This window comes from Pipistrellus hanaki (genome assembly GCF_964339955.1).
Source record: "Pipistrellus hanaki genome assembly, chromosome: 2".
In the NCBI taxonomy this organism is placed as follows: Eukaryota; Metazoa; Chordata; class Mammalia; order Chiroptera; family Vespertilionidae; genus Pipistrellus; species Pipistrellus hanaki.
Window position 1 is genome coordinate 143,583,910 of NC_140504.1, and position 16,178 is coordinate 143,600,087.

The window sequence follows — 16,178 nt, forward strand, 5'->3', positions numbered from 1 at the left end:
CGAAATAAGCCAGACAAAGATAAATATCACATAATCCCACTCATTTGTGAAATATAATAAACAAACTGATGAACAAAAGTAGATCCAGCAACACAGAAGCATCCAACAGACTGTCAAACCTAAGAGGGAAGGCAGGGGAGGTAGGAAGAGGGAGTAAGAGATCAACCAAAGGATTTGTATGCATGCAAATAAGCATAACCAATGGATACAGACAGTCTGGGGGTGAAGGCATGTGCTGGGGGAGGGGAGAGGTAGTGGGTGGGGAGATGTCAATGGAGAAAAAAAAGACATATGTAATATTTTAAACTTAAAAAAAAACTAGCATTTAAAAATAGTGAAAATTGTTTTTCTATCTCAAAATTTTTAATGAGTGAATAAATAAATGTTTTGTTATCTTGTCTACTTAATTAATGCACCTTAATGAATTATATTAGTTCATTTTTAAATTTTCAACCTTTCTTGTCCCAAATCCTAAATTTTTAGAGTACAAAGACATAATGAAATGTAACTTAAAAAGTTATAAAGAAATGTCCTAAATTGCACACATCAACCATGAATGTCCAGAGGGACATTGTGCCAATTTTCTGAAACTGTCACATTATAAATAAAACAGGTGGAAAGGAATGAAAAAGTTTTCTAAGGTCTAAAGCTTAAAATTTAGTTCTAATACTTTGGGGAAGGGGGGGGGGGACTTTAAATAGAAAACATGATACCAAAGTGAATATTTATTTAGAAATCAAATCAAACCAAAACATGTTAAGCCTACTATTATCACAAAGCTTAGATTAATGTTTTAGTAAATTTAATTGCTTAGCATTTCTTATAATACTTTTGTTATAATTTTTTTACTCCATAATCTATAACTGCCTCTTTATCTAACAACTTTAGTGTCACTTTCTATAATTCTGCTTTTCCTCTAAAACAGCTTATTAAAATTTGTTTCTTATTATTGGTGGCTGGTATATATAAAGCATGCACCTACAATGTCACAGGTGCTCATGTTGACCTGCTATGGCCTGTGCCCCACAAACACAGGCATTTTTATTATGATTCTATTTCATATGATACTCATTAAAAGAAACAGGATGATGCAGTTATAATTTTAAGTACCACATTTGATATGTTCTTTATGCATCTACCATATGTATTCCACCAGGCATACACAGGAAACAACTTCTGTTTTGATTAATTATATATGAGAACCAAATCTCCATTTATTGTTTTACACATTTAAAACTGAAAGAATTTTCCCCAGTATACTTCTGGCTTCACCATTATTTCTCCACATATTTCAACCATTATTTCTCCACATATTTCAGGTGCACAGGACACACTGCTATTGTAATATGACACCTGGCCTTGCACATTAATGTTGTGATCAGTAATGTGGTATACTGAGTAATAGGAGTATTTCTAGAGGCCATTTTTCTCCACCAGAATAGCTAGCAAAAACTAAACTGTGCATGAGTGTCTGCAAACCACATAAAAATACCCCACTAAACCCAAGCTGAATTTATCACCAACTGAACCTCCACTTAGCAGAATCCCAAAATGCTCTTGGCTACACCTAAGTGGCCATAAATGAGGGGAAATATAACAAAATAGAGGTCAAAGAATGAAATTAAAACCTCAGAAGATTGTTTTTAAATATCAAACACATTTTACAAAAACATCTGCCTCTGTGAGCACACTGCTAGAGGTCCTAATAACTCCTTGGAAGGAGCCTTTGTAGGAGAAGGGCTCTGACATTTAAGATTCATTAGCTTCATGGTAAATCCATTTATAGGAACAGATTAATATTCTCACAAATTATAGGAGAGTTCGAGAGCAATGACATATCTGTAGTCTTAAAAAAACAACAAAAACAGAAATACCAAGCCAAGTTCGGTCCCTTGGCCTAGTCTGCACCCTCTTGCAATCTGGGACCCCTTGGGGATATCAGAGGGCCATCTTTAGGCCCAATCCCTGCAGACTATAACCAGGGACTCCACAGGTGCAAGATAGGGGCCAGGGAGAAACCACGGGAGGGCTCCAGGGCGTGTCGGGCCTGTCTTGCCCAGTCCGATTGGCTGGACCCTAGCAGCAAGCTAACACATCGGTCAGAGTGTCTACCCCCTGGTGGTCAGTGCATGTCATAGTGACTGGTCAAACGGTTGAATGAACAGTGGAACATTTAGCATATTAAACTTTTATTATATAGGATGACTCTGTGTCAGACACACTTTAAGGTCATGAGGACTGTGTTTAAGTGAGTTCTAAAACTATGTCAGTAGTTTGCATATAATGTGGAAAAATATTGAGAGAACTGTGACATATATTAGTTACATGATATACTTTATTGATTTGTGTGAAATAAACAAATATTAGGATTAAAGAATTGCTCACTTCTCTGTATTGCTTCATTTTTCCTAGAAATATGAGAGATATTATCTCTAAATCTAACCATGCAAGAGCAAACAGCACTAAAAATTGTAACTAGATTGCTATATTTTACACAAAATACATAATAAATTTAAAAGAATAGGTCTTTAAAATCTGTAAAACAGATAAATATGCATTAGTAAAACCTAATTGCCTGCAATAATTTTCCTTGAATGTATACCAAGCAGAGTATCAATGCTGCTGCTTTTGTTATTGCTGTTTGTTAATATGATACAGTGTTACACTATCATTACACAATATATGGAAAAATTAACAGGCCCACAGTAAATGACAGTTTAAGTTGTTTTTGAATGATTTAACATCAAATCTTTTTCGTTCTTCACTTAATAAATTTCATTGTTAATGTACATTATGAATAATACTGACTCATAATCCTAATTTTGATATGGCAAAGTAGAGCTCCTAAATTGCAAGAAAGGAAACAAAAATAGGAATTTGGAGTAAACAAATAACTAAGGATATTTTCTCCACCAAACAACATATTGGTAAATTTTTTTTGCTTACTTAGAAACTTCAATAAAATAAAAAAAAAAGGATAATGAGGATATTATGCCAAGTGAAATAAGTCAGACAAAGAAAGACCAATACCATATGATGTTACTTATATGTGAAATCTAAGGAACAAAATAAATGAAGAAACAAAATGGAAACATACTGATAGAGAACATATCGATAGTTGCCAGTGGGGAAGCGGATTGGGGAGCCAGGTGAAGTGATTAAGAAGTACTGACTGGTAGTTACAAAATAGTCACAAGGATATAAAGTACAATACAGGGAACCTAGTCCATCATCATATATAATAAAAGGTAATATGTAAATAGACCGAACAGCAGAACTGAAACAACTGAACAACCGGTCGCTATGACATGTGCTGACCACCAGAAGGCGTGTGCGGAATATGGTGGGTGTCGGCCACAAAGGGATGGTGGAGCTGGTCGCTGTCATCAGAGTGAGCCTTTAGTGGTTACCGGAAAATTCTTTGTTCCCTTGCACTCATTCCTGCCCAGTGCTCCGCTGCTGGTTTGGCCCCAATTGCTCCTCATCAGCATGGCCAGGCGCTGTTAGCTTGGGAGCAGCTGTGGAACAGGGCTGGGGGCAGGCAGAGGCCTGGGAGCTACAAAGGGAAGGGCTGGGCAGGGGGGTGCCCCTGTGCCTATGCAGCCTCTCAGCCCACAGTTCCTTTCAAGATACACAAATGTGTGCACTGGTCCCTAGTATTGTAATAACTATGTATGGTATCAGGTGGGTACTGGAAATACCGTAAAGTGTATGATTATTTAACCAATATGCTGTACAAGTGAACCTAATACAAAATAATATTGAATGTAAACTGTAATTGAAAAGTAAAATTTCAAATTAAAAAAAAGAAAATGAAAATGGAACATTCTCAACTTTTTTCAAATTATATTTGGTTGTTACTATATAATAAAATGTATTAAATAAACAGTATATTTCCAGACATGAAATTATTCCAAAGCTTTCATGAAGTGTATGTATTTATTTCCTACTAATAAACATTAGAATTTGCTCTTTTTTTATATATAATATATACTGGCAAAAAATATGCATCATATTACATTTCAGTAGCATTTGGCTATACTAGTAAGTGTTTGGAGGGAGAAAGGGAAAATTGAAGAAAAAGCCAAATCCAAAAGAAAAATAGTGACTATGCCTTATTTTGAATCTGTAAAATGAAATTCGATTTCTATTCTCTACAACTGTAATTAACATCTATTTATATTTGTTCAAAGTCTAGTTGTGTAAGATGCCTGTAAGCCATATTTCTACACTGACACTAGTATTATGACATCAGAAAAGCAGATACACCCTATAAGTGAATCGCATTTAGATCCAAAACAAAACACTTAAATGGGTATTTGAATGTTTTCCTTTAATTATTTAACATTTGGCTGTCTGGTATGTTTTAGTATAATAACACTGAATTGGACTTGATTTCTGTCGATTAACATAATTTAAATTTACTTGACAAAAGAAATATATATATTTTAAATCATCGCCCAAGAATGGTTTTTATTGTTGTTGTTTTTTTTTAGAGAGAGAGAGAGAAGGGGGAGAGAGAGACAGAAAGAGGAAACATCGATGTAAGAGAGAAACATAGATTGGTTGCCTCATGTGTGCACCCTGACTGAGGATCAAACCCTTAACCTGAGTATGTGGCCTTCCTAGGAATCAAACCTATAACCTCTCAGCGCAAGGGATAACACTTCAACCACGCCGCACTGGCCAGGCCACAAAGCAATAGTTCAGCGTGTAGTAGGGAATGTTCTATTGTAACTGAGTAAAAAATTATAAGGTATATAACAATATATGTACTATTGAAATATCGTTGTCACCTCATCTCTAAAATGAGAGAGCTGGAATAAATAATATTCAGACTATGAAAAAATTATTATATTATTGAAATGTGTATGACAAATAAATATCCACTTTTGCTTTTATATATTCACCTCTCAACTTTGGTTTAAAAAATGAAGACTAAACTTCTAAAAATAAAAACGGAAGCAAAATCAACAGTTGAAATGAGGTATGTCTTTGCTTTTAAAAATTAATTTCACTTAGTAATCCTTAGGAAATACTGAAGATCAGCAATGCAGTGTCCCTAAGGAAAATGGTCCTGACTTCTCTGACGAACGGACATATATAAAAGATAAAAACCCACGTATCAACCAGAAGTGCCACTGAAAACCAACCAATCACACTTTCACTCTCAGTCTTCATTATCATCCAGTAATTTTACTAAGGTTCATTTTAAAAGGAGAAACAAAGGCCCCTGTAGGGCAGAATCTTTGATGTGACATTGTTTCTTCTACATTTGCTAATTAAGCAGGGTTGTAAGGGATATTTAGATGATTTGTCTTCTAATTCATTTTATAATTCATTAGTCTTTCTTGCACACTAAATGTGACTGTTTAATATGGTTCGTGTTTATTACTGCCAATACTCTCCCCTTTCTATAATAAGTGCTTTGGTTTAAATGTCCATCAGTAAGTGACATGCAAAGTATGTGTCCAATTAGATATGCCAATTAGAGCTTTAATGATTATTTATTACTGTACAAATGTTCCAGAGTCTATACTAGTAACCTCCCAATTCTTGGCTAAGGAGAGTTGCTTATAATTCCAGTTAGTTGTCTTAAAACAGCTCAGCCACAAGTAAAAGAATTAGTGGAAATCCATTACCTAACAGAAAATAACCTAAGTTATCACACAGAGATGATGAGATAGTAGCATCTGAGTTATTAATTTTTCCCAAGTACATTTCATCTTAATGGACAAGTGGTTGGTAAGCCTGACACTACAGATAGATAAATGCACTTGGGTTAAAGAGTATAAAGGTAAGAATGTAATTTCTCAGAAATGGCAGGGTTACCTCCTATGAGAATAAATAGGTACACAGAATAAGTATACTAAGCAGGAAAGAAGTATCCTTGACCGGTAAGTATTTTAAATAAAATATTACAAAACATTGAATTAGGTAAAAATGCAGATTGAGCAAGTATTTTTCATAAATAGAAAAGAGTGTGGCCAGATTGACGTGGCTCAATGGTTGAGTGTCGACCTGGCTCATAGGTCACGGTTGGATTTTCGGTCAGGGCACATGCCCAGGTTATGGGCTCAGTCCTCAGGGTGGGGAGTGCAGGAGGCAGCTGATCAGTGATTCTCTCTCATTATTGATGTTCTATTTCTATCTCCTTCTTCCTTCCTCTCTGAAATCAATAAAACCATTTAAAAAGAAAAGAATGTGAACATCTTAGAAAGGGGTTTGAAGTTTATTGTTACCTATAAAGAGACATCAGAAAACAAAAGTTAATTAAATTTAAAAACTTATATAGCTCGGGCTTTAATACAAAGCTTCTTTATGAAGACTGAAAGATCAATATAGAAGTTGAGAGGGCCATATGTCAAAGAGAGTATACCCACACTAAAATCTATACTCAGGATGCCTGCCAGAGAACAGTGGCAGAACTGTGACTGCATTTTAATGGATTTTCATGGTTTAATTCTGAGAAACTCCCAATGGTCATCCTCGAAAGGTTTTAGGTGTATGTATCTCCTGTCTTTAAATATCTCACACACCCTTAATATCCATTAGAATAGTTAAGAATAACAAAAGTATACATTTTAAAACCCAAATAACAAAATTATTATTTAAGAATCCTTACTTATCATTCAAGAATAAATTTTCACTCCACACTTACTGAGGTTATAGATATGGGAAAGTTGATATTTCAGACCCTGTGACAAATCATTCAACCTTTTTAAAGGTTCACCAAATAAAAAGGATACCATGTTGCCAGTCCTTCCCAATGATTTTTTTTTTTAAATGAGGAGGATATACCCTTGCCTCCACCTCTCCGCTATCCACGGTATTGCTTTCCAGGTTCGTCACCTGCTCTCAACCGCAGTCCAGAAAGATTAAATGCAAAATTCCAGACCTAAACAATTCTTTAGTTTTAAATCGTGTGCCATTCTAAGTAGCATTATAAAACCTCCCGCAGTCCCACTCTGCCCCACGAGAGACATGAACCACTCCTTTGCCAGAGTATCCTGTATATGCTACCCACCTCCTAGTCACTCAGTAGCTGTCTGGGGGTCACTGTTTTGGTATCACGGTGCTGTGTTTAAGAAACTATTATTTTAGCCGAAACCGGTTTGGCTCAGTGGATAGAGCGTCAGCCTGCGGACTGAAAGGTCCCGGGTTCGATTCCGGTCAAGGGCATGTACCTTGGTTGCGGGCACATCCCCAGTAGGGGGTGTGCAGGGGGCAGCTGATTGATGATTCTCTCTCATCAATGTTCCTAACTCTCTATCCCCTCTCTTCCTCTCTGTAAAAAATCAATAAAATATTTTTTTTAAAAGAATTAAAAAAAAGAAACTATTATTTTAGTTAGTAATGCCCCAAGCACAAGAGTAGTGATGCTGCTGACTCAGATATGCAAAGAGAAGCTGTGAAATGCTACCTTCAAGGGAAAAGGTTAAAGTTCTTGACTTAATGAGAAAAGAAAACACACCACATGCTGAGATTGCTAAGATCCATGGTAACAATGAATCTTCCACTAGTGAAATTATGAAGAAGGGGAAAATTCAATGGTAGTTTTTCTGTCACACCTCAAACTGCCAAAGTAAGGCCACGGTGTGTAACAATACTTAATTAGGATAGAAAAGGCATTACATTTGTGGTGGCAAACATTCTCACAAAACATGTACTGACGGAGAGTAACATGTTGTACCAGAAAACATTGAGCCTATATAAAGACTACAGCAAGAGATCGCTGAAATGAGTAAGACCAAGCTATTGACTTAGTGCAAGTAAGGATAAATGCATAGATTGAGGAATAGGTATGGCATTTTATCACCTTACATCATCAAAAGAAGAAGAGTAAGTATAGTACAGTAAAGTATTTTGAGAAAGACCACATTCTGAATAACTTTATTCCAGTATATTGTTCTAACTCTTCTGCTTTATTATTAGTTACTGTTCATCTTACTTCACCTAACTTATAAATTAAACTTTATCATAGGTATGTATAGCGATAGGCAAAAGTAGGTTTAAAGTTGTTCATATGGAAAATAATACAATATTTATTTGTATAATAAATAATAATACAAGAATAAACTCTGTGTTCTGTGTACTCACAACTCTAAACCAACTTCTGCCCACCCCTGTATGTACAGAAAAAAAAAACATAGGCTATATAGGGCTTGGTACCAAGCCTAGTTTCAGGCATCCACTGTGGGCTTCAGAATGCATCCTGTGGATGGGGGGTGGGGGTGGAGGTGGTTGAATGCAGTATGAGCCAGTGTACTGACTGCAGTGACAGTTGATTCCCCAAGAGTAAGAAGGGTGTTTGGATACGATGAGTCCCAACTTACTTAGCAGCTATAACCATCTGCTATTTAAAAATTCTCCTAAAATAGAAACAATTGTGTATGCTTTTCTCCTCCCATAAAGGGTCCCTTGTTATGTGCTTTGCCTGGTAAGGCCTGGCAAGAAGGGAAGTGGAGAGACAGAGGGAAAGGTCATTCTGTTTATTCCAGACTAAGACATGCATGATCCTTTCTGCAGCCTTACTTCTAACTGCATGCTGGGAGTATGCACTCAATGTTCCATCGCACTCTGCACCACTGTGATGTCAAGAACCCTGGGACAGAAAAAGTAACACGTGTACATATACAATAACATGTGTTTTTTTAAATTGTCATGCACACAAGAAACTGTCACTACCCGAGTTGCTGTGGGTTAACAAGTTAAAAATAAAACGGAGCTATTGTACTTGCAGATAACAGGGTGGGACACTGGGTGGTTTAGAAATTCAAGGATAGAAGTTATTGAATGGGGTACAGGATGGGAGTAGATTAATTTGGTTCCTAGATATTTGAGCTCACTTCCATCATCCTAACCTTTCTGGAAATTATCTAGACTCTAAAGTAAGTTTTAGCACTTCCTTAGCTTAATTTAACTAAATTGTACACAAGTATTGTCCAATTGACAACCCAATTGTTCTGGTCTGTGCAAGGCTGAAAGCTGCTGTCTTGATTTCTATCCTGAAGAAACACTATCTTGAAAATCTCAATGGGTTATTGTATTGGAGCTCTCTAAACAGAATAAAAAAATCTTCTAAATCACAAGAGGGGAAAAAAAATGTATGTGTCTTATACTTTGCCACTAGCTTAGGAGACATCTCCTCTTGTGCCCATCCTGTTTCCTGGAAGGTAACCTTACCTCTTCCCTCAATGCAGGCGTTCTCCAGGGCTTTTGCATGCTCAAACTACATGAACTCTGGGGGTATTATCATCTGTTCACTTGTACTATCAACTCTACGTCTGCTTCATCTATATGTTTTCTCACCACTCTTGTGAGTGCTTGCTCTTATAAACTATAACTACTTGACAAACTATTTATTTTTATACGCCAACCTTAAACTTAGAAGAGCTTAGATGGGTAGTATAACAACCAAAAATAAACGATTTTATTTATTTAGTAATAACTCTAATATAGTTTATTTTATTTTATTTTATTTAATAAGAATCCTAATATAGTTAGTTTTATAATAAGAACACTAATATAGTTAGTTTTTAACTATGAGGTTCTAGTCAGTTGCTATCTATGTTGTGAGCTAAAAAAAAATTGACTAAAAGCTTTTAAGGAGCCAGGCTAATTCTCTAAGTCTAGGACACTATTTTCCTCCAGCAATTTTGATACACACACATACACACACACACACACACACACACACACACACACACACACCTTTAAATCATTTACACATGTTATACTTTTCCTACCAGAGAGAAAAGCTGAGGCACGTATTCTTACCATCTTCTTGAGAGCAGTACATACTAATTTTGGAACCTCTTTGTATTGACAGAGGTACACTGACAGTAGGAGTTAAGACTCTAAAACTGAACCTAATACCCATGGCACACCTTAACCTTACCTTTAATACCAAAAACTAAAACAATAAACATTTACTTCCAGGTCTCTAGACCAAAGTACTAAAAACTTAAGGACATGTTACAGAGAAAAATCTTAGGCAGCAAACTACCTAGATGAGAATGCACAGATTCTTAGAGCAAAGAACATGAACAGAAAGACAGTTTGAAAGCAAAGCAGAAGATGATCTCTGGAACAAGTTAGCCCATCACTGTAAGACACAAACTAGACTGTACCTAAGTTCTGCAAAGAACCAATATTGCAGGCAAATTCTAATTTACTTACTCATCAAATACCTCAGAGCAGTAGCTGGGAAATTTTTGACTTAAATAAATTCAAGCTGTTACAACAGTTCATATTTTTTTAAGTTACCCCACTCCTGTCTTCAGGGTGGTAAAAATTTATCTCTAATAGTGATTATTTTATAAAATATTAAAGTACATATCATTTTAGAAAGAAATTTAATTTCTCACTTTTCGGATAGGACCATTTGGTGTACTTATAAGACAAGTATATTATCAGTTACTAACAGACTCTTGGTTTCACACTTTAAATGATCAAGAAATAGAAAATGATAAAGGAATAACAACACTTTTACCGCCACCACATTCACAATTACAAGTATGTTTATTTACTTGCCTCTCAACAGCTAAAGTGATAGAAAATTCTGTGCCAATTTCCATTATTACAGGAAGAAAAGGGGAATTTCAAACTTAATAGAAAAATTCTAGTGCTAACAGCTTTCCAAATAGAAATTTTTCTACATTAAAGAAAAACAAAGTCTCTTTTTTGCTCAATTAAATATCACATTTTTATGACTACAAATGAAAAAATTTGCCAAATTAATAGGAGTTTGGTGAAAATAACTCTTATTTTATTTGTTCTTAAAGTATTTTCAAATTAAAAACAGAACAAAACAGGGACAAGTAGTATATACACTCAAAAGTGATTCAGTAATAATTCAGCTGCACAAATATTGTCTTCCATTTTTCTTACAGCTATTCGTAACCAAATAACAGTCAAATATGATGGACTGCCTTAAAGGTTTATCCACATATACAGAAAGGAGTAATTACTAGCTACCACCATCACACTCATTTTTAAGTCATTTAAGACTGTCTTCAAAGTATTTATGTTTAAATTGTCACTGTGGGGATTAAGTAATTATAAGCCATCAGTATAATACAACAATTTAAAAATGGGGTTTCTATAGTCAGTTTTGGAATTGACCTCATTTACCTTATACTCATAATTTGATTAGATATTTTGATAATAAAGGTACAGAAAACAATTGTATGTTTTTACAAAATCTAAGTACCTTAAAACCCCATTTCCTTTCAAAAGAATTTATAAAAAATGCAGCCCTGCTTTTATAGCATAATCCTATATAAAAAACGCTAATATGCAAATCAACTGAACTGAGGAAAGACAAGTCCCTATGATGTGCACTGATCACCAGGTGACAGATGCTCAACACACGAACATTTACCTCTGAGTCATAATTTTGAAGGCATCTGGGAGGTAGCAGTCTGTATTCTCCATCTGAAATGGGTCAGCATCACAAATCTTGTCGTCTGTCCGACCGTAGTTAGCGCTCTCAATCATGATGACATCACTGCCCGGACATCGCAGATCTATAGAATAACCTTCACAGGACAATTCTCGCCGAACTAGCCCAAATGGTAAAGCTGCTCTGCTGAAACCTGGAAGAAAATAAATTTAAATGAAATTAACTTATTTATGAAATGTACTATTTAAAGGCTTTTTCAAATAATATTCAAAGTACGCTTTTTAAATTAACCATTCATATACTAATTTAAATCCTTTGCTCTTCAATATGAGTCAAGAATTTATTATATATGTACCTTTAGCTGAACTACTCAATTTTCTAAGACAACTTACTCTAAACACAATATTCTCTGTATAATCTAGTCATAATCAGAAAATAAGTGGTTCTTTTTGAGCTAATTTAAAGAAAAATAACAAATTTAATCAATGGATTTATAAATATTGAGAAGTTTTACAAATATAGAAGGTAACAGCTATTCAAGAAACAGGTTTCATTTATGCAACTGAATAAAAACTGGGCTATACATTGGCCTTATATTTTCCTTTAATGTAGACATATAAGTTCCTGTTAGCAGCAGTATCTTAAAAATACTTTCGTTTTAGCAGTTTCCCTCTAAAATAACTACGACACAATGACAGCAACACACTGCGGCACGATAAATTACTTCAGTTAATACACATTTCATTTAAAACTGGCAATTATCAGTAGATGGGCCTTCAAAGGATCCAGAAAGTTGAAACTCCTAGAAATGGCAAAAGTTCTTTAAGTCTCGGTTCTGACAATCTACAGAAGAGAGATTTAAAAACATCTGTAATGTCACTTTTCATATCTGTATAACTCTAAAATGAGATCATATACTGTATATGAAGTGCTTACTGAGAAATTCTATATGAATTTATGTATATTGCATGAGGTAGAGTATAGGAATGCTATAAAGAAGATTCCCAAATGAAATAAAAGGTTAGGATTTGAAGTTTAACCATTTTTTAACCAGGGATCCCAAAATAGTAACAGAGCATAGGAGAAAGGGTAAAGGCAGAAAAAGCCAAGAACAGCCTAGAAGAACTGTGTGGGGAGGAATCAGGTCTTCACTGTGCAGGTTTGCTGTATAGGTCAGATACTTCAACAAATACGTCTATATTGCCTCAATGTTTTCTTTCAGTTGTCCAACCTATTGCCATCTATACTGTTCTTGTTACAAAATACTAGCAAATAATTTTGGCAATTTTTTCTTATCTCTATCCTTTAATTACTCTGCATCCCATGAATTATTCCTTATATCGCTTTTTATTGAGAAATGCCAACCTTCAGAAGGAAACTGTTCCAAGATATAAACTGCCAAGGTGAAGAGCTGAGTTTTGTCCAGGTTGATCCTAAGCCCACACATTGTTCTCTTTAACTTTTACCGCAGAATGCGTCTCACTGATTCAAGGAAACAGAATGTCACCTGGATAAATGGGCATCCTCTTTCTAAGATGCAAATAATCCTCCAAAAGGGTTACTGGGTTACGCATTAATATGATTTAGAAAACTGCAGTTCTCAAACTTGGCTGACCTCTCAGTTCTACTGAGAAAAACTTAAAGGTATAACTGAAATGAAGAGAAAAGACACAATCTGGAGCACAGAAATCTTTAGGGGATTGTGGCAAACCCCTACTTTGGTAGGTTTTCACTAGGAAGGCTTATGGTCTTATGAGGTTACTAAAAATATGTGGAGAGGTGCACTATCAATGAAGAAGAAAAACAGAAACGGAGCTGGGAAAATGAAGACAAACTCTTTCCAAGAGTTTATTTATAAACTTCCCCAAATTCGTAAGTCAACTTTATGTACACTATTGCTTTCTTCCATTTTCAGATACTGGACTGGACTGCCTTTACCAAGAATCCAGCTTAAACTAGTATTATTATATTTGTTTTAATTGAAATATTTTAATATATTCGGATTGATTTTAGAGAGGAAGGGAGAGGGAGAGAAAGCTAGAAATATCAATGATGAGAAACACTGAGCCCCTTCCCACCCACTCCCAACCCCTCCCAGGAATCAAACTCACAACCCGGGCCTGTATCCTAACCAGTAATCAAACTGTGACCTCCTGGTTCACAGGTCTGTGCTCAACCACTGAGCCATGCTGACCAGGCTAATTGAAATATTTTTAGGGCCTCAGAGAGGTCACTTATTTCTGCTGCAAAATCTGTGTGGAAATTCAAACAAGTGACCTCATATAAAATTTTGGAGCACAGTATAGTTGAAATAAAAGTATTGCAATTGTTATTAATTTTAAAAGTCATCATTTTAACTAAGTAAATCTTTAGGGAAAGGCAGACATTATTCCCAGACATTTATCTCCCTCCACCCCCAACCCGTCCCTCTGACACACACACACACACACACACTTTTTTTTGTATAGACTAGTGACTTAACTATTCTGAGTCACACAGAATAAATTATCACAAGTAGGGACACTATTTCTTAATCCCACTTTCTTCCTTTGTACATGAAGTAATTTAACTATTTAAAGTGGGTACTTTTAAGAAAAAAAGAATTAGAATAACTTGCCAAGACTACATGGTTATTCCCAAACATCACTTTTCATCAGAGTCATCTGGTAAAGTGTTTTCAAGAAGACAGATGTTCAAGCCCTAATCTAGACCTATTCAGTCTGAATCTCTGGATTCAGATGAAGCTAAGATATTTGGGGAGGAAAAAAATGTGAATTTATTTGCAGCACACTGATATAAAATAACTAAGATGTGCCAAGAATTTCTCCAAGAGCTTTATAAAATATTGATAGTTTTTATATCTCCATTGAGATTACATATTTTTAAGTCATTGTCATATTTCCCCTCAATTCTCTAATATAGTTTTATTTTAATCTTTGAAGATATTCTTAACAGCCACTCTGAAATGTTTACCTGCTAAATCTAACCTCTGGGCCCACATCAGAGCACATTTACATTGAATGCTTTTTCTCCTGGGTATGGATGGGTCAACTTCCCTGCTTCTCTGCTTGTCGCCTAATGTTTTGCTGTTGAACACTAGACATTTGAAATAAAATACAGTGAGCAACACTTATTTCAGATCTCCTTTCCCTGAGAATCACTGCTGCTGTGACATTTTCTTTTCAGTATCCTGACTGGATTTAAATCTGCACACTGGTGTCCCCCATAGCGTACAGCTCTGAAATCTCTCCTTATTGTTGTTACTGCTGTTGTTATTCTAGTTCTTATTTTTATTTTCTCATCTGGCTTCCTAAGGATCACCCCTGCCTCTACCACACTTAGTGACCAGCAAATGATGGAGCAGAGACTTTTCACAAAAACCATGAACCTACCTAACAAGGTGTCTAATCTCTGCTGACTGACCTGAGTGTGGGTGAGGAAGAGTGTTCAGAATCCAGGACATTTTCTAGTCAGTCTGGGTAATTTTTCTCCACAACACATGTGTAGTTTCCCGTTCATCAAAAAAGCATTGAGAGAACTTTGACTCTTTTATTCCCAAGATTTCCCAGTTTCAGACTGGCCCTCCAGTCTCCCCACCTGGGACCACAATCTCAGGCAGAGCTACGGGTTTTCCCCATCTGTTTTCCACAGTGTTGACTGCTTTTACTGACAACACTGCTGGGCATGGGTTTCCACCTCTGCTCCACATCAAGGCAACGTTCCCTGGCAGCAGAGTCGTTGCATTTCACCGTCGGCCTTACCCTAATAAAACGACTAAAATGACATACACAGCTAAAGAGTTGGGGGAAGGGAGTTGTCCCAAGGTGGAAGGCTTTAAACTTCCATTGTTCAAACCAAAAATCCTATCAATTTTTCATCATTAAGTGCTTCCCAAATCCTTATATGGCTTTGGTTAATTTCCAGAGCCCTAAAATGGCAGTTGTTGACAATTCTGTCCAGGAGTATACCTTGTTTGGGAGGAAGAGGATTTGCCACTCTCATCAATCCAGAATCACCAGAAGTCCCTCTAAAGACTTGACAAGCAATCACTGACAATAAATCCTCAGAACAGCTGTATGAGATACGTATCATTATTATCACCATTTTAAAAAGGAAGTGAAGCAAAGAAAAATTGAATTGTCCATGATCATACACCCAATAAGAATGAAATCAAGGTTTGAAACCGGGTCCTTCAGTTCCCAGGGTAATGGTCTGAAATGCTATGGTAATGCCTCTCCAAGTGACAATGAGCTTTAGCCGCAGGTTGGGGGACTCCCGTGTAGGAGGCCCAGTCAGGGTGTGCGGTGTGCTGCAGTTGTAGAGGAAGAAGGACAGAAAGGAAGCGGTGTGTCTGATGGTCAAGTATTCAATGCATCAACAAACTAAAGCCTTTTAATCACACTATTACTATGACATTTATTCAAAGCTGTATTTTCAACCAATTTCTAATTCAAAGAGAAAAGGGAGAGAAAAAAAAAAAGAAAAAAAAGAGCATCCCAACAAGTAAAGTGTAATCCAGTCCATCTTGCAACTCTGACAATCGAAGGAAAAACTTGTGGGTGGCTCTGAAAGCCAAAGAATCAATACTGCAGCTCTGTGCAGTACAGATGTGAATGCTGCCAAATAGGGGTGCTCAGAGTACAAAGAACTGTTTCACTCCATTTTCTCCACTCTAAACAAATGATTTTGAAAAGACAATCTCCCCACAACCCCCTTCAAGCTATACAATGTCAAGCCATAACTCTCTGTGCTTCAGGCTGGTGACTGGAAT

The 16,178-nt window shown here is 36.1% G+C and overlaps 1 protein-coding gene across 11 annotated transcripts in view; it reads right to left on the bottom strand.

Annotated features, from left to right (window-relative positions):
* Positions 1 to 16,178, bottom strand: part of ADGRL2 (adhesion G protein-coupled receptor L2) — a 176,600-nt gene that overhangs the window by 76,795 nt on the left and 83,627 nt on the right. For all 11 annotated transcript variants that reach the window (XM_084871904.1, XM_084871901.1, XM_084871907.1 and 8 more), the window contains exon 3: positions 11,387 to 11,600. In XM_084871904.1, the coding sequence (XP_084728030.1) occupies positions 11,387 to 11,600 (214 nt within the window). The remainder of the gene's footprint in view (positions 1 to 11,386; positions 11,601 to 16,178) is intronic.